Source organism: Apodemus sylvaticus, chromosome 14 (genome assembly GCF_947179515.1).
Source record: "Apodemus sylvaticus chromosome 14, mApoSyl1.1, whole genome shotgun sequence".
NCBI classification, from domain to species: domain Eukaryota; kingdom Metazoa; phylum Chordata; class Mammalia; order Rodentia; family Muridae; genus Apodemus; species Apodemus sylvaticus.
In genome coordinates, this window is record NC_067485.1 from 35,847,660 (window position 1) to 35,873,934 (window position 26,275).

At 39.9% G+C, this 26,275-nt stretch overlaps 1 protein-coding gene across 2 annotated transcripts in view; it reads left to right on the forward strand.

Moving 5' to 3' along the window:
* Exoc2 (exocyst complex component 2) overlaps positions 1-26,275 on the forward strand; it is a 187,112-nt gene that overhangs the window by 133,368 nt on the left and 27,469 nt on the right. For both annotated transcript variants that reach the window (XM_052156220.1, XM_052156221.1), the window contains exon 23: positions 4,930-5,071. In XM_052156220.1, coding sequence (XP_052012180.1) covers positions 4,930-5,071 — 142 coding nt within the window. The remainder of the gene's footprint in view (positions 1-4,929; positions 5,072-26,275) is intronic.

The following is a 26,275-nucleotide window of genomic DNA, read 5'->3' on the forward strand; positions in this document are numbered from 1 at the left end:
CGTTTCTTATTCAGACTACATTAATTAAATTTTGCTAAGAAGGTATTTTTAACGTTTTATTGATTCTTTGTGGATTTCATATCATGCACCCTAATCTCAGTCCTCTCCCCATCCCTTTATATCTGCCCTCCTCCCTGCAACTCCCCCCCAATAAAACCAAACCAAATTAAAACAACAACAAAACATCTTGTGGAAGCTGTAGTGTGTCACAGTGTGTCACATGCTACACCCTTTTGTTTACACATTTTTCCTTGCAAATGTTTGTTGTAATCAGTCATTGGTCTGGTCTGAGGCCTCTAGCTTCTGCTATGCTGTCAATCCTGGATGCTCGAGAGGACTCCTCTCCGATCGATACCCTGTTGTTGCCCTGTGTTGTGGAGATCTTGTAGGTTTGGATCTGCTGGACCAGCTCCTTCATGAGCTCCAGCGGTTTGTAGATGGGTACATGTTGGGGTGGGCTGACTAAAAGCCCTAGATCTGGCCTTCAGTGGTAGCTAAGTTGGGCAGCGCAGCAGCTCTCCTGCACCCACACCACCAGGCTGACCTCTTCAGTACTGCCCTGGGTAGCTCACGCAATCCCACAGCCAGTAAGGGACAGAGCCAGCTCTCCTACATGCCACCAGGGCTAGCTCTATTGTCCTGCCCAGTGAGGTGCAGGTCCTGCTCTCCTGAGTGCTGCAGCTGGTGAGAGTCAGTCCCAGCTCTCCTGTTCTCATAACCCCAGGGCCAGCTCTCCACCTGTCACAGGCTAACCCGAACCCTGAGTGCGACAGCCAGTGAGAGGCAGTTCTAACTCTCCCAAACCCATACCTCCAGAGCTAGCTCTCCCGTGCTGTCCAGGTGAGGGGTATAGCCTCAGATGGCTGCCCAGGTTCTTCATATTCACCCCTTCTCCACAGTGTATGAACCTCCCCCTCAGCCTCATCTTTCTCATCTCACTATTACATATTCACTCATTGTAGTGGCACCCATGGTGAATGCTTGCCTTGGTGTCTTCTAGTTACCCTGGGCTGGCAGGGTCAGGACAAATACTTGAGTCTCTTTCTTTAATTACTTTTGTGCAATAAATTACTTGTAAGTTAATTCATCTTAGAGTTTAAGATTCTATAGACAAATAAGTTAAGCAAATATGTTACCTCCTACTAAATATTGAGCTAAATTTTGACCCTCTTTAGTTGCCTCATATTCCTTCTATGTATAGGAAAGGCAAAAAGATAAATGAATAACTACTCAGTCAGGGCTGAGAATGTAGCTCAGGGGTATAGAAGGCTTGAGAAAGAGGAGGGTGGGGAAGGTGGGGGAAGGATAGAGGGAGAGGGAGGGAGAGGGACAGAGGAGGGAGTGAGGCTGGGTGGTGGGATAGGGATGGCTCCTGCTATCGAGAACTCTTGGCATTGGGATCTAAGTGAGGATGGCTCCTGGCATTTAGTGAATTTGGTGTTTTGATTATTATGTGCCGGGAGAACTTTCTGTTCTGGGCCAGTCTGTTTGGAGTTCTGAAGGCTTCTTGTATGTTCATGGGCATCTCTTTCTCTAAGTTAGGGAAATTTTCTTCTACAATTTTGCTGAAGATATTTACTGGGCCTTTAAGATGTAACTCCTCACTCTCATCTATAGCTATAATCCTTAGGTTTGGTCTTCTCATTGTGTCCTGGAGTTCCTGGATGTTTTGGGTTACCAGGTTTATGCATTTTGCATTTTATTTGACTGTTTAGTCATTGTTTTCCATGGTATCTTCAGCACCTGAGGGTCTTTCTTCTATCTCTTGTATTCTGTTGTTGATGCTTGCATCTGTGACTCCTGAATTCTTTCCAAGGTTTTCTGTCTCCAGAGATGTCTCACTTTGTGATTTCTTTATTGTTTCTACTTCCATTTTTAGATCCTGGATGGTTTGTGTTTTCCTGTAATTTAAGGGATTTTTGTGTTTCTTCTTTAAGGGCTTCTGCCTGTTTTCACCCATGATCTCCTGTATTTCTTTAAGGGATTTTTGTGTTTCCTCTTTAAAGGCTTTTACCTGTTGAATGATGTTCTCCTGTATTTCTTTAAGGGAGTTATTTAAGTCTTTCTTGAAGCCCTCTATCAGCATCATGAGATACAATTTTAAATCCAACTCTTGCTTTTCCAGTGTGTTGTGGTATCCAGGACTTGCTGTGGTGGGAGAACTGGGTTCTGATGTTGCCATGTGGCTTTGGTTTCTGTTGGTAGGGTTCTTGTGCTTGCCTTTTGCCATCTGGTTATCTCTGGTACTAGTTGGTATTGTCTCTGGCTGGAGTTTGTTCCTCCTGTGGGCCTGAAAGCCTGTGTCCTTACTCCTCTGAACTCAAAAGTGAAAGCACTGCTGGGAGATCTCTTTCTCCTGGTGAGCTATGCATAAAAGGCTGTGGAGTTTCCTGGTTCCCTGGTGCAAATGGAGGCGGGAAGACTACAGTCCTAGTTGCTCCACTGATTTTAGGCCCTGTGTGCTGCTAGCTGGTCCTCTCCAGAGAGAAGGTGGAGATCTCACCTCTGTGCTCAGAAGTGAAAGCACTGCTTGGAGATCACTCTCTCCTGGCAGGCTATGCACAGAAGGCTGTGGAGTCTCCTGACTCCCTGGTGCAAATAGCAGCAGGAAGACTTCCGACACAGCTGTTCCACTGATCTTAAGCACTATGGCAATATCATCTTTTTTTAAAAACTGAATCTATTTCCTTCCAAATTAATTTTCTATTTTGTTAGCTGCTTGAAGGAGTTTAAAACATTAATTCTAATCCTTCTTTTAAACTTTTCTTGTCAACATCTGAAGATCAACATTTCTTTTCTCACTGCCTCCACGAAAGTTAGATACACTGCATTTTCATTGTCAGCCTCTTTTTTTCTTAAGAATTTTTTGTTGCGGGGTAGGGCAGGGGTTACTAAGGGAAGTCCTCTTGTATGTTCTACCACTGAACTGTATTCCTATCCTATTTTAAAAATACTTAAAAGATTCTTTGGAGCTGCAGAGCAATTAAGAACACTTGCTGTGCTGGGTAGTGGTGGTGCACGCTTGTAATCCCAGCACTCTGGGAAGCAGAGGCAGGTGGATTTCTGAGTTCCAGGCCAGCCTGGTCTACAGAGTGAGCTCCAGGAGAGCCAGGTCTATACAAAGAAACCCTGTCTCGAGAAAACCAAATCCAGGGAAAAAAAACAAAAAACAAAAAAAACACTTGCTGCTATTACAGAGAACATTGGTTTGGTTCCCAGCACATATAAGGCAGCTCACAACCGTGTGTACCACTAGTTCCAGAAGATCTGATATCCTCTTCTGGCCTCCACAGGCCCCTCCATACAAGTGGTGCACTTACATATATACAGGCAAAAAACATAAGACAAAAACCTTTTGAAAAGAATACTTATTTGGAAGTTATATTTTATATTTCTAAGGTTCTTCTAGTGTATTTTGTAGGCACTATTCATGAAGTCTATTGGGAAGGAACTTGGATTTTATTTTCTTCCACTATTTTCCTTATCTGTTTGTCTTCCCCAGTCTGATTTGCTTGACTTAAGTTAGTGTCCTTGATTACAAATGCAGGTGATTCTTTCTTTGAATCTTTTCATAAGTTGTTTGGACTTAGGTAAGGAATTGCCATGGCTCTGAGGTTGGTTTCCTGTAGATACTATTGTAGTGATCTCAGGTTTTGAGGTGACATTTCAGAACTCATACTGATCCTTTATTCTCTGTAGGTTTTATGACTTTCTTCTAGGAAAGTGAAGCCCCCGTCCTTATTCACTTAGAAACTGGTAACTCTTAAAGTATGCACCTGGATATGTTCAGCGTCATAGTCTAACTTGGAACTCAGCTATCCACTACAGCTCATACTCTGGTTCAGATCCAGTAAAATTTCTCCTTTTGCTTGTTTACTTTTTGGCTTTTCTCTCGTTGCTCATGCACACCCCCTTACATTTCTATAGGTTGTGTTAGAAGGCCTCTTGCAGGTAGTCTGTCCTCTCTGTTTCTAACTTCAGCTTTAGAGACAGCCTGCCTTTCAGTTCAATATCATTGGAAATTGTATATCCTCTCATCATAAAATCATGTCCTTTGATCTACTCTAACTCCTCTCTGAAGAGTTTTCACTGAGTTCTGTTCCAGCTGTTGCTCCCACAACTGCTTGTAGGCACACTCCTTAGATGAGCATTCCACTTTCCTGTCAGCTTCATGAAGTTCAGCTCTGGTGTTCAAGAAGCCTGTGCCCCGCAAGTAAACGATGTGAAAGACCGGACATCTTCCACCTCACATGCCCTGAGCCAGGACACTGATGTTGTCAAATAGCAGTTACTTACTTGAGTGCTCCTGAGACCAAGGCCCCTCCTGTAAGACTAATACCAACCTCTGTCTGTTTTGTCAATACTGCCAGTAGGAGCCACAGTTGGCCTTTGCTGAACTGTGCCTATATCTTGGCCTATAGTACTCATACCAGGGCTCTCTAGTAGCATCTTTGATGTATTGTTTGAACCATGAAACAGCAAAAACTGTTTTCTCCATGGAGTGACTGTAGGACAAACAGACTGCTCAGCACTGAGACACTTATCAGTTATGCAGACATGTAATTGGAAGACGCCAGAGTAGCCGTAGGCAGGTTGTTAGAACAGGATGCCATTGGATGAAATCACTGATGTGGAGTACTGCAGTTGGTGTCCTTTGTATTGTTGGTCATTGACTATTAAGTATTTATACTGCCATTTTGGTCTTTCTACAGAAAAGAGAGTTTAAAGGATTTTGAAAGGACCTATAGTCCATAAATGGAACTTATTTCTTAGCCATACTAATAGTTCTCTTTATTACTGACATAGATAAAATAGAAATCTGAACTATGTAGAAAAAATATTTTAAAAATGTAATAGATTCATCCTTGCATTATTTTATTTCTTCTCCACTCTTAACTTGGCATTTTAATCCCTTGATTTGTATTGTAGGTTAGCATGACATCACTGAAAGAATTGGATCAGCGACTCTTTGAAAATTACATTGAGCTAAAAGCAGATCCTATTGTTGGATCCTTGGAACCTGGGATCTACGCAGGCTATTTTGATTGGAAAGACTGTCTGCCTCCAGCAGGTAAGTCTAGGAGCATTCTCAGTTGTTCCAAATAGTGATAGGTATAGATAGGTTTCTATGAACCAAGATGTATTTAATCTATTTCTTTATATTCATTCTTTTCTGTTTTTACTAAAGAAAGAGCCTTTGTTATTTTTACTTATTGGCTTAAATCATTTTAAAACTATTTTTTCGTTTTTAAAAATGTATTCTTTTCTCATATATTACATCCCAATTTCAGTTTCCCCTCCTCCTACCTCTAGTCTTCCCCCCAACATACATGCCTCACCTTTCTCTCACATCCATCCTTCCTCTTCCTCCCCTCAGAAAGAAGCAGGCCTCCCAGGAACATCAGTCAAACTCAGCATAACAAGCTACAGTAAGACCAGGCACATGCCCTCACATCAAGGCCAGGCAAGGCAACCCAGTAGGAAAAAAAGGGTCCCAAAAGCAGGCTAAAGAGTAAGAGACAGTTCCCAGCCCCACTGTTAGGACTCCTACAAGATTACCCAGCTACACAACCATAACATTTATGCAGAGGGCCTCGGTCAGATCCATACAGGCTCCCTGATTTCCTTGACACCCGCCCCCCATGAATTCTGCTCAGTTGATTCTGTGGGCCCTGTTCTTGTGGTATCCTTGAGCCTTCTGGCTCCTAGAAGCCTTCCTCCCTTTTCTCATCATGTCTCTCTGAGCTCCACCTAATGTTTGGCTATGGGACTCTGCATCTGCACCCATTAGTTGCTAGATAAAATCTCTCTGGTCTCTCTAATGACACATAAGCTAGGCTCTGGTCCCAGCACATCTTGCAGACAGAACTAACTGTAGGTTGAAGGATTTGTGGCTGGGTTGGTGTCCCGATACCTCTACTTGAGGCCTAAGCTGGTTAAAGAAGATGGTCAGCTCAAGGTACCTTGTCCCCTATTACTAGGAGTCTTTGCTAGGGTCACCCTCATAGATTTCATGGAGTTTCCATTGCACTAGATTTCTACCTCAGCCCTGAAATACCCCCCAGTTCCAGTCATCTCTCCCAGTATTCTTTCTCCCCATCCTCCCACCTATTCCCTCTTGTTCCCATCTGTACCCGCCCCCAGGCCACCCACAAAATCTGTTCTATTTCCTCTTTCCAGGGAGATCCTTGCAGCACCACTTAAGCCCTCCTTGTTGCTTAACTTTTCTGGGTCTGTTGGTTGTAGCATGATTATCCTTTTCTTTACAGTTAATATCCACTTTCAAGTGAGTATATACCATTGTTTGTCTTTCTGGGTCTGGGTTACCTCACTAAAGATTTTTTTTTCTAGTTCATTCATTTGTTTGCTAGTTTCATGATGTCATTTTTTTAATAGCTGAGTAATATTCCCTTATATAAATGTACCACATATTCTTTATCCATTCTTCTGGTGAGGGACATCTAGATTGTTTCCAGTTTCTGGCTATTACAAATATAGCTTCTATGAACATAGTTGAGCAAGTGTTCTTGTAGTAGGATGGAGTGTCCTTTGTGTATATGCCCAGGAGTGCTATAGCTGGGTCCTGAGGTAGATGGATTCCCAATTTTCTGAGGAACCAGTGTATTGATTTCCATGTCTATACAAGCTTGCACTTCCACAAGCAATAGAGGAGTCGTCTCATTGCTGCACATTCTTGCCAGTATGAGCCATCACTTGAGCTTTTGATTTTAGCCATTTTGAGGGAGTAAGATGGAATCTCAGAGTTGTTTTGATTTGCTTTTCCCTTGTGGCTAAGGATACTGAACATTTCTTTAAGTGTTTCTCAGCCAATTGAGATTTTTCTGTTGAGACTTCTTTATGTAGATCTGTACCACATATTTTAATTGGATTATTTGGATTTTGGATATCTAGTCTCTTGAGTTTTTTTATATATTTCGGGTATTAGACTTTTAATACCCAATTAGATTAGACATCTAATATAGATGTGGAGTTGGTTAACATATTTTTTCATTTTGTAGGCTGCCACTTTGTCTAATGAATGGTGTCCTTTGCTTTACAGAGGCTTTCCAGTTTCAGGAAGTCCAATTTATTAATTGCTGATCTTAGTGCCTGTGCTACCAGTGTTCTGTTTCAGAAAGTTGTCTCTATATTAGGATTTTCATGGACCACCAGCTATTTAAATAATGACACCAAGTCTTTTTAATATATTAATACTTAGGTTTTTTAGCTAGGGCAATGTCCCAGCCAGCTGTCTAAACTTAACCTAACTAACTAGCCTATAACCTTTCATGTGGCCAGGGTTTTACCTCTCTGTACCTGTTCTTGATGGTCCACTACCCCACCATACCCACTGGCAAATCTTCTGCACCTGCCTTCTTCTTTCAGAGACCCTCTCTTTTCCTGTAAGTTCAGCTCTCTGCCAGTACAGGAGTCAACAATTGGCAATACAAAAACAAACCTTCATACAATGTACCCCAACATGTGTCCTTTGCCAGTTCATTCAAGGCTATTCCTCACTTTTTATTCTATCAGGTTCAGTATATCTAGTTTTATGTGAGGCCATTGATTCACTTGGACTTGAGTTTATGGGCAGTGATAAAAATGTACTCAACAGGTATTTATAGAACTTTTCACCCAAACACAAAAGAATATACCTTCTTCTTGGTACCTCATAGAACTCTAAAACTGGCCACATACTCATACACAAAGCAAGTCTCAATAGATAATTGAAATAACCCCCTGTATTTTATCAGACCACCACAGACTTACACTTGATATCAATAACAGAAACAATACAAAGCTTACAAACTCATGGAAACTGATCAACTTTCTGCTGAATGAAAAATGGGTCAAGGCAGAAATAAAGAAATTAAAGACTTTCTAGAATTCAATGAAAATGAATACACAGCATTTCTAGATTTATGGTCCACAGTAAAAGAAAAGTGGTCCTGAAAAGAAAGTTCATAGCACTAAAAAAAAAAAAAAGACAATTGAATATATCTCATACTAGCAACTTTTTTGCACACCTGAAGGCTCTAGAACAAAAAGGAATAGGCATACCCAAGAGGAGAAGAAGACAAGAAATAATCAACTGAGGCTGAAGTCAATAAACTATAAACAAATAGAACAATACAGAGAATTAACCAAGAATTGGTTCTTTGAGGAAATCAAGATAGACAAATTCTTTTTGAAACCAACTAAAAGACATGAAAAAGATCATGGTAAACTAGGCTTCATTCCTGAGATGCAGCGATGGTTCAACTTAAAATCCCTAAATGTAATTCACCATATAGACAAACTGAAAGAGAAAAAAATACATGATCATCTCATTAGATGTAGAAAAGGCTACCCCTTCATGATAAAAGTCTGGGAGAGATTAGGGATAAAAGGGATATACCCAAGCATAATAAAGGCAGTCTATAGCAAGCCAGTAGCCAACATCAGATTAAATCAAGAGAGACTCAAAGTAACTCTATGAAAATTAGGAATAAAACAAGGCTGTCTACTTTCTCCATATCTATTAAATATACTCAAAGTTTTAATTAGAACAATAAGACAACTAACTGAAGGAGATCAAGGGGATACAGATTGGAAAGAAGTCAAGATATCATTATTTCCAGATGATATGATAGTATACATAAGTGACCCTAGAAATTCCACTAGGGAGTTCCTTTTAGCAAAGTGACTGGTTACAAGTTTAACCAAAAAGAAAAAAAGAAAAAAAATTAGAGTCACTTCTGTGTACACATGACAAACAGACTAAAGGAAGAAGTCAGAGAAACAACACCTTTCACAATAGCCACAGATAATATAAAATATCTTTGTCTAACTCTAACCAAGCAAGTGAAAGACTTGTATAATAAAAACTTAGAGTCTCTGAAGACAGAAATTGAAGAAGATGTGAGAAGATGGAAATATCTCTCATGTGCATGGATCAGTGGGATTAACATAGTGAAAAGTATCATCTTACCAAAGCAAACTACAGATTTGACTCAATCCCCATCAGAATTCCAACACAATTATTTACAGACCTTGAAAGGACAATACTCAACTTCGTATTGAAAAACAACAAACCCAGGATAGCTGAACTGATCCTGTAGAATAAAATAACTACTAGAGGTATCACCATCCTTGATCTCAAGTAGTACTACAGAACTATAGTAGTAGCACAAAAACAGGCACATTGATCAATAGAATCAAATTGAAGATCAATATATAAATTCACTCACCTGAATGCCCCTGATTTTTGATAAGCCAGAAACACACACTGGAATAAAGACAGCATCTTCAACAACAACAAAAAAAACTTCATGTCTGCACACAGTTCCCTGGGCTGATTCTGTAACTTGAGTTGTACAAAAATAATTCCACAGTAAATGTGGCTCTACAGGCATATGTGGGAAGTAGAATTAGAATTAGATTTCCTCAGATGTGCACCAGGAATAGAATAGCTGGATCACACCACAGTGCCTTCACCCTGATTTCTATATTACTGAGCTAATTTAATTCCCTTCCAATTCTCTCTAACATTTGTTGACGTCCTTTTCTGGATGATCATTGTGACTGGGGTGAAATGAAATCTCAATATAGTGTTTATTTACATTTCTCTAATAGCTTAGCATTTTGAATATGTTTTCATATATTTGCTGATATTTGTGTTTCTTTTAAGAACTTTGATTTGTTTCCTAATTATTGAGGGCCATGGTGTGTGTGTGTGTGTGTGTGTGTGTGTGTGTGTGTGTGCGTGTGTGTATCCTGTATCAGGTAAAGAGCTGTGTCACCCCACCCCTGTATCTCCCATTCTGCAGGCTGTCTCTTCACTGTCCTGATTGTTTTCCTTTGCTATTCAGAAGCTTTCACAGTTGATGGAATCCCTCTTGGCACTTCTTCCACTTATTTCCTAAGCTATTAAAGTCCTATCATATAAATACTGCTGTTAATATTTTGAAGTGGTTTTCCTGTGATTTTCTCTAATATGTTCACAGTTTTCAAGTTTTACATGGAAGGTTTTTCTTTTAATCTATTCTGAATTGATTCATGTACAATGAATGAACAATAGGTATCTAGTCTTATTCTTCTGAATATAACCATCTGGCATCATTTCGTGAGAGACTTGCCTTTTTATCCAGCAAATATTTTTTAGACCTGTGTTAAGAGTCAAGCAATTTGAGTTTTGGAGATTCATATCTCAGCCTTTGTCCCGTGGTTTTGCTTCATGTGTCTGCTTTTCCGTAGACTCTTTTTGTGATATGGCTCATCATGCAACTGAGCTTCAGTCTCTGTTGTTGGGTTCATGTCTGTTTTCATGGAGAGAGCCATTGTCTCTATGGAATAGCACTTTGCAGAGCTGCAGAGGAGGGCTCACTTTTCCTGTGCTCTGACCACTGCTGCTTCTCATAGCAAGCAGTAGGGCTTCATGGTGGTGAATGCAAGCAGTGAGAGTGAGCCTTCTCTGTTGGGGAACCAGGCTCTTGCTGCACTTACCTCTCTAGGGGCATCTTTGAAACTGGCACAAGCACCAGTCCTTCCACTGCCCAGAGAGCACTGTGAGGTCCTAGTGCCTTAGGTGCAGTTTCAGCTGGCCACTTCTATGTGGTAGGGACCTTGTGACAATGCTATAATGTAATTAGCCAGAGGGGAAGAGGTGTGTGAATGGTGGTGCCAAGTGAGGAGTCTCTCAATTCATTTAGACCGCAGACTTCATAGTTCCACATCCTCTGCCTTAATGCTTTTAGCTCAGGTAACCAAAGTCTGATTTCTCTATTATCTTCAGATTCTTTCAACTTGTGAGTTAGGAGTAGTGTATAAATTATTTAATAGTAAGATTTATCATCATCATAATAATAGCCTTGGACTTTTGAGCATTAAGATTCTGCTGGCTGTGTGGCACCTCCTTTACCTAGTTTGATATTAACTGTAAGATAAACCTCCTTTTGTAAACTCATGACACTGTCATGACTGCATTTCTCACATTGCAAATATAATGAGAAGTTCCACATTTATTTCACTTGTTAACCTTATTTAGTTCTGTTGTTTATGTAGTTTTGACTTGATTACAGCTGAACCTCCATCTTGCCTAGTCATTTAGTGAGTGTTAGTTTGTTAAAAGCTGAGAACTCATGTTATATGATCTGGCAGAATTGACATAACTATTCTAAAATATTTCAGTCAGCACTCTTAATAGTATTTTTAGAATTTTTATCTCTAGAAACTGAATTGTACAAACTGTACAGTTTGTTCATTGCTAACTATAGGAATTAGCATTAAATTTAGTTTCCAATACTATGTGCAGTAATTTTCAAAACACAGTTGATTAGCATCATGATGTAAGAAAAAATTTGTTAAAACCTACCCATTTTTAAGCTGACAGATGGTATATGCCTTTTTATTGGTGTGTGTCTGTTATGTTACTGAGGTTATTTTCACTAGCTCTGCATCACAGTACTGACTCAAAAGATCAATCATGCACTCACTGATAAGTGGATATTAGCCTAGAAATGTGGAATACCCAAGACATAATCCACATATTAATTGATGTCCAAGAGGAACGGAGGAGTGGTCCCTGATTCTGGAAAGACTCAGTGCAGCAAGCAGTATATGGGAATACCAGAACAGGGAAATGGGAAGGGTTGGCTGGGGAAACAGGGGGAGGGAAGAGGGCTTATGGGACCTTCGGGGAGTGAGGAGCCAAAAAGGGGGAAATCATTTGAAATGTAAATAAAAAAATATATCAAGGAAAGAAAGAAAGAAAGAAAGAAAGAAAGAAAGAAAGAAAGAAAGAAAGAAAGAAAGAAAGAAAGAAAGAAAGAAAGAAACAAAGAAAGAAAGAAAGAAACAAAGAAAGAAACAAAGAAAGAAACAAAGAAAGAAACAAAGAAAGAAACAAAGAAAGAAACAAAGAAAGAAACAAAGAAAGAAACAAAGATAGATAGATAGATTTTAGGTGTTCTGTTGTGATATGTGGAGCTTCTTGAGTATTTACATTTTATGAATTTTAGAAAAATTGAAAATGTCTCTCACTGTCAAATACACATGCAAGTTCAGGTCTTTGAAGCAAATCTTAAGAAAAAACTTTCTTTAAATTTTCTCTTAAGTACTTTTTTTTTAAGAGATTTAAGGTATTTTTTATTGAAAAGAGAAGTAAAAACACTTTATGATAAACTTAAAGATTTACATGGAAAATATTTGAGATAAAATTGAAGAGATACATAGAAAAACACGTTAAAATTGACAATTTTCATGGAAAATTAAGATTAAAGTTGTAGACATGTAAAACATTGCTAAATTAATTGAAATATGAAATAGAAACATTTTATGATAGAATTGAAGATTTACATGGAAAGTATTTCTGATAAAATTATAGAAAAAATTTAGGTGTTAAAAATTTTAAACATGTTGGAATTGAAGATTATGGAATCTATATAAAATAGAAAATTTTATATAGATGTAATACTGGTAGGCATAAAAGTATTCCTAAGTTTATTGAAAGTGGAATCATAAATATTTTCTGATGAACTTGAAGATTTACATGGAAAATATTTCTGATAAAATTGAAGAAATATATAGAAAACATGTTAAAATTAAAGATTAACATGAAAATTATATAGATAAAGTGATAGGCATAAAGATAATTCTGAGTCGATTGAAGGTGGAATTATAAACATTATCAGATAAAATTGAATTTACATGGAAAATATTTCTGGTGAAATTCAAGAAATATATAGACAAATTTTCATGGAAAATTTTACATATAAAATGGTAGATATAAAACTCTTTCTAAATTAATTGAAGGTGGAATTAGAAACATTTGTGATAAAAAATTTACATTGAAAACATTTCTGATAAAATAGAGGAAATATATAGAAAGACATTAAAATTGAAGATTATCATGAAAAATAATGCAGATAAAATGGTAGACCTAAAAAATGACTCAATTAATTAATTAAAAGGGGAATTAAAGACATTTTTCTGATAAAATTGAAGATTTACATGAGAAATATTTCTTTTTATTGGGGAGTTGAGTCCATTGTTGTTAAGAGATATTAAGGAATAGAGATTGTTGCTTCCTGTTATTTTTGATGTTATTTTTATGTTTGTGTGGGTATCTTCTTTCGGGTTTGTTGGAAGAACATTACTTTCTTACTTTTTTCTAGGGTGTGGTTTGCCTCCTTGTGTTGGCATTTTCCATCAATTATCCTTTGTAGGGCTGGATTTGTGCACAGATTTTGTGTAAATTTGGTTTTATCATGGACTATCTTGGGTTTCTCTATCTATGATGATTGAGAGTTTTGCTGGGTATAGTAGCCTGGGCTGGCATTTGTGTTCTCTTAGGGTCTGTATGAGGTCTGGCCAGGATCTTCTAGCTTTCATTGTCTCTGGTGAGAATCTGGTGTGATTCTGATAGGTCTGCTTTTATAAGTTACTTGCCCTTTTTCCCTTACTGCTTTTAATATTCTTTCTTTGTTTAGTGAACTTGGTGTTTTGATTATTATGTGCCGGGAGGACTTTCTGTTCTGGTCCAATCTGTTTGGAGTTCTGAAGGCGTCTTGTATGTTTATGGGCATCTCTTTCTCTAGGTTAAGGAAGTTTTCTTCTACAATTTTGTTGAAGATATTTACTGGCCCTTTAAGTTGGAAATCCTCACTCTCATCTATACCTATAATCCTTAGAGTTGGTCTTCTCATTGTGTTCTGGTGTTCCTGGATGTTTTAGGTTACCAGGTTTATGCATTTTGCATTTTATTTGACTGTTGAGTCACTGTTTTCTATGGTATCTTCAGCATCTGAGGTTCTTTCTTCTATCTCTTGTATTCTGTTGTTGATGCTTGCATCTAGTGACTCCTGAATTCCTTCCAAGGTTTTCTATCTCCAGAGATGTCTCACTTTGTGATTTCTTTATTGTTTCTACTTCCACTTTTAGATCCTGGATGGTTTTGTTCAGTTCCTTCACTTGATTGTTTGTGTTTTCCTGTAATTCTTTAAGGGATATTTGTGTTTCTTCTTTAAGGGCTTCTGCCTGTTGACCCATGATCCCCTGTATTTCTTTAAGGGATTTTTGTGTTTCCTCTTTAAGGACTTTTACCTGTTGACCAATGTTCTCTTGTATTTCTTTAAGGGAATTACTTAAGTCTTTCTTGAAGCCCTCTATCAGTATTATGAGATAAGATTTTAAATCCAACTCTTTCTGGTGTGTTGGGGTATCTGGGACTTGCTGTGGTGGGAGAACTGGGTTCTGATGTTGCCATGAGTCCTTGGTTTCCGTTGTTAGGATTCTTGTGCTTGCCTTTCACCATCTGGTTATCTCTGGTGCTATTTGGTATTGTCTCTGGCTGGAGTTTGTTCCTCGTGTGGTCCTGAAAGCCTGTGTCCTTACTCCTCTGAACTCAAAAGTGAAATCACTGCTGGGAGATCTCTCTCTCCTTAGGGGCTGTGCACAGAAGACTGTGGAGTCTCCTGGCTCCCTGGTGCCAATGGCAGCATAAAGACTTCTGTCCCAGCTGCTTCACTGATCTTAGGCCCTGTGTCTCTTAAGTACTTTTTTAAAGCTGTTTTTTTCTATCTACAATGCATATAAACTTAAATTTATTAATGTTTTTAAAGTATTTAACAAATGAATTTAAATTTAACCATTTTTATCCAAGTAAAGTACATAATTGATTTTTTTATTCGATATAATTTATTTACATTTCAAATGATTTCCCCTTTTCTAGCCCCCCCCCCACTCCCCGAAAGTCCCGTAAGCCCCCTTCTCTTCCCCTGTCCTCCCTCCCACCCCTTCCCAGTTCCCCGTTCTGGTTTTGCCAAATACTGTTTCACTGAGTCTTTCCAGAACCAGGGACCACTCCTGCTTTCTTCTTGTATCTCATTTGATGTGTGGATTATGTTTTGGGTATTCCAGTTTTCTAGGTTAATAACCACTTATTAGTGAGTGCATACCATGATTCACCTTTTGAGTCTGGGTTACCTCACTTAGTATGATGTTCTCTAGCTCCATCCATTTGCCTAAGAATTTCATGAATTCATTGTTTCTAATGGCTGAATAGTACTCCATTGTGTAGATATACCACATTTTTTGTATCCACTCTTCTGTTGAGGGATACCTGGGTTCTTTCCAGCATCTGGCAATTATAAATAGGGCTGCTATGAACATAGTAGAGCATGTATCCTTATTACATGGTGGGGAATCCTCTGGGTATATGCCCAGGAGTGGTATAGCAGGATCTTCTGGAAGTGAGGTGCCCAGTTTTCGGAGGAACCGCCAGACTGCTTTCCAGAGTGGTTGTACCAATTTGCAACCCCACCAGCAGTGGAGGAGTGTTCCTCTTTCTCCGCACCCTCTCCAACACCTGCTGTCTCCTGAATTTTTAATCTTAGCCATTCTGACTGGTGTAAGATGAAATCTTAGGGTTGTTTTGATTTGCATTTCCCTAATGACTAATGAAGTTGAGCATTTTTTAAGATGCTTCTCCGCCATCCGAAGTTCTTCAGGTGAGAATTCTTTGTTTAACTCTGTACCCCATTTTTTAATAGGGTTGTTTGGTTTTCTGGAGTCTAACTTCTTGAGTTCTTTATATATATTGGATATTAGCCCTCTATCTGATGTAGGATTGGTGAAGATCTTTTCCCAATTTGTTGGTTGCCGATCTGTCCTCTTGATGGTGTCCTTTGCCTTACAGAAACTCTGTAACCTTATGAGGTCCCATTTGTCAATTCTTGCTCTTAGAGCATACGCTATTGGTGTTCTGTTCAGAAACTTTCTCCCTGTACCGATGTCCTCAAGGGTCTTCCCCAGTTTCTTTTCTATTAGCTTCAGAGTGTCTGGTTTTATGTGGAGGTCCTTGATCCATTTGGATTTGAGCTTAGTACAAGGAGACAAGGATGGATCAATTCGCATTCTTCTGCATGCTGACCTCCAGTTGAACCAGCACCATTTGTTGAAAAGGCTATCTTTTTTTCATTGGATGTTTTCAGCCTCTTTGTCGAGGATCAAGTGGCCATAGGTGTGTGGGTTCATTTCTGGATCTTCAATCCTGTTCCATTGATCCTCCTGCCTGTCACTGTACCAATACCATGCAGTTTTTAACACTATTGCTCTGTAGTCAAAATCAACTCAAGCAAATCAGTGGCCTTCCTATACTCAAAGGATAAGCAGGCTGAAAAAGAAATTAGGGAAATGACCCCCTTCACAATAGCCACAAACAGTATAAAGTATCTTGGGGTGACTCTTACCAAACATGCGAAAGATCTGTATGACAAGAACTTCAAGACTCTGAAGAAGGAAATGGAAGAAGACCTCAAAAAATGGGAAAACCTCCCATGCTCATGGATCGGTAGAATCAATATAGTTAAAATGGCCATTTTGCCTAAAGCACTATACAGATTCAATGCAATACCCATCAAAATCCCAACTCAATTCTTCACAGAGTTAGAAAGAGCAATTATCAAATTCATCTGGAACAACAAAAAACCCAGGATAGCTAAAACTATTCTCAGCAACAAAAGAAAATCTGGGGGAATCAGTATCCCTGACCTCAAGCAATACATAATTGATTTTTAATTCAAGTGCTTTACATTAGTAATAATTTGTAGCTTCCTGAAGAGCATGTAGAGCAGATAGAGTGACGTGACGTATCTGTTACCACTCTGCAATCACCTCAGTGAAAACTTCTAGTATGGATGTTTGTGGTTCAGAGCCACAGGATTCCACTTATCAGGTTAGGTCAGACACGCCCATAATGGCCTGACTCATGACTGAGCTGTTAGTTACTTGATATCTGTTGCTGGGATGGTGCATTGGAGTGATTCATAAGTCTCATGCAGAGCATATGTGCACTATTGATGTGACATAGTAAGTCCACATGTCTGTATTTGCTTGCCCAAGAGCAACTTGCACTGTGCCTTCAGCTCTCTACATGTGGGATCTGTCTGACAGATTTTCACTGAACTGTGTGAGACATAGCACAGTTTGGTTATCATCTATTATACCTTGTAACATGAAAATTTTGTAGCTCAAGTTCCAATTCAGATGTCTAGAGAAGAAAAAATGCTAGAAGAAAAGAATGACAATAAGGACAAATTGGATTTTGCATTTGTTTTGAAAAATTTGGACACTAAAGAAAGCCTTGCAATTGTTCCCTAACAATTAATTATTAAAATAAACATTTGTGGTTCTCTGCATTTTCCTCTGTGCTCTTCTTCTTCTGTTCTGCTTTAAGAAAATGCCTCCAGTTATGTAGTTTATAAAGAATAAGGTTGGATCTAAGATCAGGCAGGCTGTAGTGATTTCAGTGTACTGTGTCCCTGCATCCCTCAGAGAGGACAAAGTCTGCATCCTTGCACCACTGAAGGAAGTGGGAAAAAGGCTAACTTACTCAAGGTCCTTTATAAGGCAGGCATTTATTAATTTACCTTTCCAACTGATGTTCATGTGAGTTAATATTATTATAATTACTAATACACTGTATTGCTGTATTAATTGCAGTCAACAAGCATAACAAATGTGTGACTAATAATCATCTCTGGATGTACAAATAAAAGGTGTGATTTATGCCAGCAAATAAAATTGTGTTACCCCATTAACAAAGCATTTATTTCAGAAAAGTGTTTCAGTGTTAATTCCTATACAAGTGAAATACTTCTGTTAATACTTCAAACGGATCAGTTGTAAAGACAACTTGTAAACTATAAATTAACTTTGAAAGTTTTTCTCCTTTAATATATCCTGGTTTTCTAGACAATGGAACCTAGCAGTCAACCCCTCTGCTTCCACCTCTGGAGAGTCATTAGACCCATTCCCAGGCCCCAGCCCTTTCCCTGTGAGACTCTGAGAACAAGAGTTTTTATTTGCAGGCAGATGTTAATTGGAGATAGTTTCCTGGGTAAGGGTCCATGTCAGTTTCCCTTCCTAGCACTGGGACACAGTCTTTTGTGTTTGTGTGCATCAGTCCTGTTGTGTCTGGAAGACACTGTTTCCTTGGAATCACCCATCCCCTCTGGCTCCAACAATTTTCCATCTCCTCTTCCACATAGCTCCCTGCGCCCTGAGGGGAGAGGTTTTATTACAACATCCCACTTAGGACTGAGTGTTCCAAAACTGCTCACTCTCTGCACATTGTCCGGTTGTGAGTCGGTATTTATTCTCTTCTACTGCAAAGGTAAGCTTTTCTGATGATGGCTGAGCAAGGCACGGATCTATGGATATGGCAAAATGTCATCTTACTGCTTTGTTCCTTTAACAGAACAACAGTATTTGGTTTTTCTCTGTGCCCTTACTCCATCCAGTGTCAGATTCTTGGTTACCTGTGCAGTGTCACACATGGATTCCATCTCATGGCGTGACTTTAAATCCAGTCAGAGAGTGGGTGGCTCCTCCCACGTTTGTGCCACTGTTGTAGCAGCATATCACTCAGGCAGTCACCATTGTAGATTAAAGGGGTTTTTGTAGCTGGGTTGGTATTTACCCTTTTCCTCTGGTAGTGTGCAAAGTACCTTTTAATAATATAAACACTGGTCTGTAGGAGTAAAGGCTCTAGTAGATACAGCTTGACTTCTCCATGTTCGGTGAGATACAGAAGTGATATCACCAGCAATAGGGTTTTACTATCAGTTTATGGAGAGCAACCAATAACTTAGGTAATAGCCTGAGATGTTTGGAAGTTTCCAGAGGGGCCCCCTTGTAATTAGCACCCAGCTGTGCAGTCCAAGTGCATGGCATTCTTTCCCAGAGGTCCTCGCACATAGTGCCCTCTCCACTGGACTTCCCACCACCCTGCCAGCCACAGTGGAGGCCTCAAGATATATACAGAATGCCCTTTAGCTGCTTGAACTTGGCTCAGAACTTTTCTCCTGGTTCCCCCTGCCTCTTTACCTTACCTGGGCTTGTTTTATCCTGTGCTGTGTCCACCCTACCTAGAACCTGACTCACCGTATGCATTCTCTTGACAGACTCTTTCAGCAATTAGTGGGTTGGCTTAGGAGAAACACTCTGACAAGGTTCCTCCAGCAAGGTCCAGTGCGATAATAAATAGCAATTAAAATACCAGTTTACACTTTAGTTTTTAGATGAATAGATACTTTCAACAGAACATTCGATTGAATCAACTACTCTTATTCAGTGAATGTCAAAGAAGGGAATGTTGTTGATTAAATGGCATAGCCGTTGCAAAAATAGCATCCATGTAGAAGGATCTGAGCATTTATAATGCATATAATACTAAGGATCTCCTAAGTACCCCCTGTCCAGACCCCATTTCATAATTCTTTGAACCCACATACATATAGATAATATGTCCTATGCTTGGGCAGTTTTGTTTTTTGGTTTTTTTGTGGGGTTTTTTTTTTTTTGTGGTTTTATGTGTGTGTGTAGGTTTTTTTGTTGTTGTTGTTGTTTGATTTTTGGTTATTTTTGGTTTTTTTTTTTTTTGAGACAAGGTTTCTCTGTGTAGCCCTGGCTGTCCTGGAACTCACTCTGTAGACCAGGCTGGCCTTGAACTCAGAAATCTGCCTGCCTCTGCCACCCAGATTAAAGGCGTGCGCCACCACGGCCCAGCTTAGACACTTTTCAAAGCTTGTGTCTTCTCTGGATTTGGAATGTGCGCTGGTTCAGTCTCCTGGACTCCTACTGTGAGCAGCTCAGCTCAGTATGAATACTGCTTTGGATGAAGCCATGATCTCATCCCTGAAGAAATGCCTGGTCCTTCATCCTTTCCTGCCCTGAACTCTGAAGGAAAGGCTTTCATCAGCCTAGGCTATTCTTGATTTCTCTGGAGAAGCTTTGTAAGGCCATTTTGATGGTCCTATATTTGATCTGCTCATACACACAAAAAGAGAGAGAGATGGGGAGAGAGAAAGAGAGAGAGAGGGAGAGAGAGAGAGAAAAAAGAGAGAGAGAGGGAGGGAAGGAGGGAAGAAAGAAAAGAGAGAAAAGAGGAAAAACCCCATTTTCCGTTTTCTGAAGGAGGATAAGCCTGGTTGCTCATCTCTCTAAGTCACAGGTTCATTATGTAAGCTCACTTTGTTTTTCAGACCTGTCTCCTTTTTACAAATAGTTTAATATAGTCAATGCCGTAAAACCACTTGTACAGTGCTTTAGACATTTGGTTATAATTTCTTTGTTTGCCAAACATTTTTCATCTTCAATGTGAAATTGATTAACCTTGAGGTGGACTGTGGCTTGCATATTTCTTTTTTGCATGTCTTATCTGCTGAAGTATTTGTTATGTTTTAAATTGATAGCTGTAAACTATGCTGCTTGGCATCAGGGTAACTAATATCCTATTGTGCAAACCTAATTCATTTTTAAAATTTTGTTATAGAAAATTTCAGACACTTATCAGAGTAGAGCAGAATAACAAATCTTGACTGGCCTGTTGGCCAGGATCCAGCAGTTATCAGTTCTGGCCCTGTGTATTTTGTCTGCGTGCGCGCAGGCTTCTAGGATCTATTATTTTGAAGTAAATCTTAGATATTAGATCATGTCATCTATATGTAAGTCACATAAAGATTAGATTTCCCTAAAGAAGCATAAGCAGTCATAATACCATTATAAGACTTGGAAGAAAATTAATAGTAATTCCTTAATTTCACCAAATATTCCTTAAGTGTTCTAGATGTTCCTAGCACAGAAGGCCCACCCGGGGCCCCAGGTCTCTGTGCTGCTTTCAGTTGCTTAGTTGACTACTTTGATTTAACTCTTAAGGGTCTCCCTTTCCAGTTTATTTGTTGGATAAATTAAGTTTTTCACTGTGTGGATTTTCTGAAGTCCTGGGTTTTAGGATTGTTTCGCCATGCTTTTATCTGTTTTTTGTGTGTGTGTGTGTGTGTGTGTGTGTGTGTGTGTGTGTGTGTGTTTCCCATATATTAAAAAAAAAGTATTAGGTTAAATTCTGTATCCATGTAAGTTTATTTATTTACAAAGGGAGCTTTACAGTATTCAAGGTTATTGTCACTCTTCCTGTTTGTGATGTTAGGATTGAAAACTGAATTCAAGTATCATTTGGACCATCCTCTTAAAGGTTCATCATGAAATCTCATCTAATGATTTATAGCCACTGATTTGTGCCCTGATCTCTCGTTTTCTTTCTGTTTTGGTCTGTTTGCATATGAGTGGAGAGTCTGTGTGCCCTGACACACATGTGGAAGTCAGCACTTTCCAGAACGAGGCTCCCTTCTCCCAATGGGGTTTCTAAGGCAGGGTCTTACTTGTTTCTGCCACGCTGTGTACTCCAGGCTGTCTGGCCCAATAGCTTGCAGAAGTTTCTCCCATCCTCACCTTCCATCTCACTACAAGTGCTAGGATTACAGATGAGTGGCACCACATCAGACTTTCTCCTTGGCTTCTGTGGCTTGAATGCAGACCACCAGCAAGTCCCTTACCCAGCGAGCCGCCTCACACACTGCTTTTTTTTTGTTTTCTGTTTTTTTAAGCTCATCATTAATACTTGAGAAGATATAACTCAACTATAAACTCTCACTCCTTTTCCCTCCCTTCTACTAGATGTCTACTGAGAAAACTTGCTCCACACATAGAAGGTTTTCCAATACACAGCTTATCTTGTTCTTAAGATACGAGTTCACTACCCATTGGCAGTTAAGGCTCTGTGATAAACTAAAAGCTGGTTATGTGAATGTGAGAATAAAGGGAAAACAGTCTTATTAATGGCCAGCAAACCAGACATGCTCTAAGACTATCAACACCTACCAGGTTGAGCGCTGCAGTACCAGCCAGGACTAGTGACTAGCAGGCAATCGAGGACACCAGCTAACAAAGCAAATCAGAGACCCACAGTGGGGCTAAGGGTGGAGGGGGAACCTTGACTGAGTGGGCAGCTCAGAAAGTGGTTGGGCCAGAGAAATATACATGGCAGGGCTCCCCTAATTTTTTAGGCTTATAGTTAGCCCAGAGAAACTAGCCAATCTCAGTAGAAGTCACCTTAGTCTTTTCTAGTTTCTCTCCCGAGTCCTATGAGAAGCTCCTAGAGAAACTGCCCAGTGAGGTTTTCCCTTTCATGGGTCCCCTTCCAAGTGCTGACTCCCCTTTCTGAAGACCCTCTCCCCTAGTTTCTCTTGCTTTCTAGACCTTAACTCTGCTATCGAGCATTAAGCTTTCTTCTTTAAGCCTTCACTTTATACACTTCTCTGGTTACCGTAGACTTCAGTCTTATAGTTAGTGAGACAGTGGCCAGAAGCAGAACCATGGACTTGGTTGAAGTTGTCGTTAACAGGGAGTGTTGCCCCAGCTCCTGAGTTATAGCCACCTGAGACAAGACCATCTTCCTTTCCCTCCATCCCACCCAGATGAGCCATTTCTTATCAAGGGATACACAGTATTTTCCTCACAGTTGTTTGGTTCCCTCATAGGAAAGGGCAGGACAGTATGTCCTTTGTTAGCCATTTCCAAACAGCTTGGCTTCCTAGGATTTTTCAAGGGTCATCAACAAGATAGTCTTAACTATAAAGTTTTACGGACTCTGTTTGAACATACCTGATGAATTTCATTTAATTATAGTAGTTGTTCTTATTGTTTACTGATGCTAGCCCTGGAATGGACTTCTGATCTTGAAGGCTGTCGTTACTGAGATCTTGTGTTGTGGTGTAGTATTGCATGCCACATTCAGTGGTCTCAGAGGGAACAGCCAGTGGAAGGCAGGAGGGATGTGAAATAAGGAATTCTTCCTCTCAGTTGTTTTCCTCTCCCTGCACAGTGTCTCTGTCCGCTTCGCTATTCCCAGGCGTTCTGATCTCTCGGGAACCTCACCCAGAAACCTGTTAGGACCTAGTGCCTCTTATGCTAGGCTCTAAGTATACCGTGGTTCTGCTTTGAAGCTGCTACATGCTGAGCATTTCCAGAATACCACTATTCCTGTCTGACCAGTGACGGAGGGCGTGTCCCTGCTCTCTGCAGCAGTCCCTTCCAGGTAGTGAGGCACTGATAAAAAGCATGCATGTCTGTTCTGTAGTAATTTGGTACCTAGTGAGCTTGTGGAACATAAGCTTCTGAAGTACTGTGGAAAGCCTTAGGGATTCCTCCCCACCTCCGCCCCCCTCCCCCCCCCCCCCCACCACTCCTACCCTCCCCTGCCTCACTTTACCTCATTTTGTGTGTCTAGCTACAAATATAAGAGGCTCTTTCCAAACTTAATTTCCACACTTTATAGCCTTTTGCACAGCAGAAGAGGTGCTGCTTTTCTCCATGTATCTGTATAGTACTCGCTTGTGACCTGGGTTAATGCTAGTCCTGAGCTTACTGTTTCTCTTCCATAGTTCTATCTTTAAGTGTTCATAGGGCACTAGAGGACCTGCCCTGTGATGCTTTCTGGCTCCGTCTGCCAACAGCCACCATTGCCTGGTGAAACAGACCCATTGCTCTGATGGGCATCTGTACCAGGACACAAGCCCCATGCTTGAGAACATTAAAGCTTCACAGCAAATGCTAAAATTAGGATTGTTGGTTTCATATGTTTAGTCTAGGAGCTGACATGCTGTCACCCTGACACCTTTTCAAAACAAAAGCCTTGCTTAGCAGTCAGAATCCCAGTCTAGTAAATCACATGGCTTTGCTAGACTTTGCGGGGTGGAAAAACCATGAGTCTCATAGTACCCTCTTCACTGGGGGTTGAAAGTGAGGCTGTGACACTTGAGGATTGCCATGAGATTTGGATGGGTGGGTGTCCTGCACTCTGTGACATAAGCAGATCCACGTTGCTAAGTTTTAAACTGGGAACAGGATCAGTGTTGTGATTTACAACACATCACAGCAGAAAGCCAAAGCCCAGATGAGTTCCAAATGTTAAATTTGGACCACTTACAGGGTTTAGGTCACCATCAAAGGTGCCTTGATAATGTGGCCCCTGTTTCCTGGAATCCAAGAGATCAGAGTCACAGTAATGAGGCTTGGAACAGGGCAGACAAGTGGTCTGAAAAGAAACCCAGAAGTTGTTTTGTGCTAAGCTTGGGTACTCAAGGCCTTTTGTGTGTGTGTGTGTGTGTGTGTGTGTGTGTGTGTGTGTGTGTGTGTGTGTACTTGTGTACTTGTGTACATACTTGTGTTTGGAAGGGACATTTTTAATGGAAATCCATATCAATGAAAGTTATTGTTGCTAGTTCTGCCCTCCCCAGGACCAGGGTGTCCCTTCACAGCTAACACACTGCTGAGTTTTGAGTGGCTGCAGTAAGCTTTAAAACTGCTGCTGGCCTTTAGACCATATTATGTAATGTGGGAATTTTGCAACCATTGTGCTATTCACAAATAAGGGGTGGTGGTGAGTTACACTTGTTACTGTGTATCTGTGTGTCTGTGCATGCTGGTATATGTGGACAGGGGTACACAGGAGTGTGGCAGTCTGAGGTCGCTCTCTTTTCTTAATTCCTTTCAACCTTTGTCTCTCTGCCACAGCGTCTCTCAGAGAACCTGAAATCCAGGTTTTTACTATGCTGACTGGCCAGTGGGCTTCAGGGCTCCATCTGTTTCTGCTACCTACTGCAGGTTTCCAGGGGTGTGCTGTCACCTTCAGCTTCTTTACACAGGTCCTCTGCTTGTGCAGTAGGTCATTTCCTGAGCATGACAACGACAACCAACAGGGGTGGTTACTGAAGATGCAAGACACGTGAAGATACAGCCTTGCTTCATTCGGATCTACCACCCACATGCCTCTCCGGGGTTTGGTGGCTTTTAAATTTCTTTTTCTTTGTGTTCCAGACATGTGGGGTAAAATAGATTATAGTTCATAGCTACTAATTTTGAGCAATTCAAATAATTCTGAGCACTGACTTGAAAAAAATTATATTTCAAATATTCTCTTTTATATATAACCATTATAAATTTGTTTTTGGTTTGTTCAAAAGCATCATTCAAATGCTTTTTGTATGGCTAGAACTAAAAGACAGTTTTGTTTGGCTTTATTTAAATTTTTTTGAGAATTTCCTACATGTGTATTGTATTCACATCATTTCTTCTCCTCCCTCTGTCCCTCCAATTCTTCCTGTGTCCATATCACCCCCTCTCAAGTTTATGACCTCTTCTTCTTCAATTATTACTTAATATGTATTCCATTGAGTGTTGTCAATATGCAGGTGTGTTTGGGGCTGGCTGCTTGGGGCTGAGTAACTTACCAGGAGGCCATTTTAACTATATTAATCCTGCCAATCCACGAGCATGGAAGATTTTTCCATTTTCTGAGATCTTCTTCGATTTCCTTCTTCAGAGATCTGAAGTTCTTATCATACAGGTCTTTCGCTTGTTTGGTTAGAGTCACCCCAAGATACTTTTTGCTGTTTGTAGCTATTGTGAAGGAGGTCATTTCCCTAATTTCTTTCTCAGTCTGCTTATCCTTTGAATATATAAAGGCTACTGATTTGCTTGTGTAGATTTTGTAGCCAGCCAAAAGTTTGCTGAAGTTGTTTATCAGCTGTAGGAGTTCTCTAGTAGAGTTTTTAGGGTCACTTAAGTATACGATCATATCATCTGCAAATAGTGATAGTTTGACTTCTTCCTTTCCAATTTGTATCCCTTTGACTTCCTTCTGTTGTCTAATTGCTCTAGCTAGGACTTCAAGAACTATATTGAAAAGATATGGAGAGAGGAGGCAGCCTTGTCTAGTCCCTGATTTTAGTGGGATTGCTTCAAGTTTCTCTCCATTTAGTTTGATGTTGGCTACCAGTTTGCTGTATATTGCTTTTACTATGTTTAGATATGGGCCTTGGATTCCTGTCCTTTCCAAGACTTTTAGCATGAAAAGATGCTGAATTTTGTCAAATGCTTTTTCAGCATCTAATGAAATGATCATGTGGTTTTTTTCTTTGAGTTTGTTTATGTAGTGGATAGCATTTATGGATTTCCTTATATTGAACCACCCCTGCATCCCTGGGACGAAGCCTACTTGATCATGGTGGATAATCGTTTTGATGTGTTCTTGGATTCTTTTGGCAAGAATTTTATTTAGTATTTTTGCATCAATATTCATAAGGGAAATTGGCATGAAATTCTCTTTCTTAGTTGGATCTTTGTGTGGTTTTGGTATTAGTGTAATAGTGGCTTCAAAGAAGGAGTTGGGTAGTGTTCCTTCTGTTTCTATTTGGTGAAAAAGTTTGAAGAGTATTGGTGTTAAGTCTTCTTTGAAGGTCTGATAGAATTCTGCACTGAAACCATCTGGTCCTGTGCTTTTTTTTGGTTGGAAGCCTATCTATGACCCCTTGTATTTCTTTAGGGGTTATGGGTCTGTTTAGATGGTCTATTTGATCCTGGTTTAATTTTGGTAATTGGTATCTGTCTAAGAAAA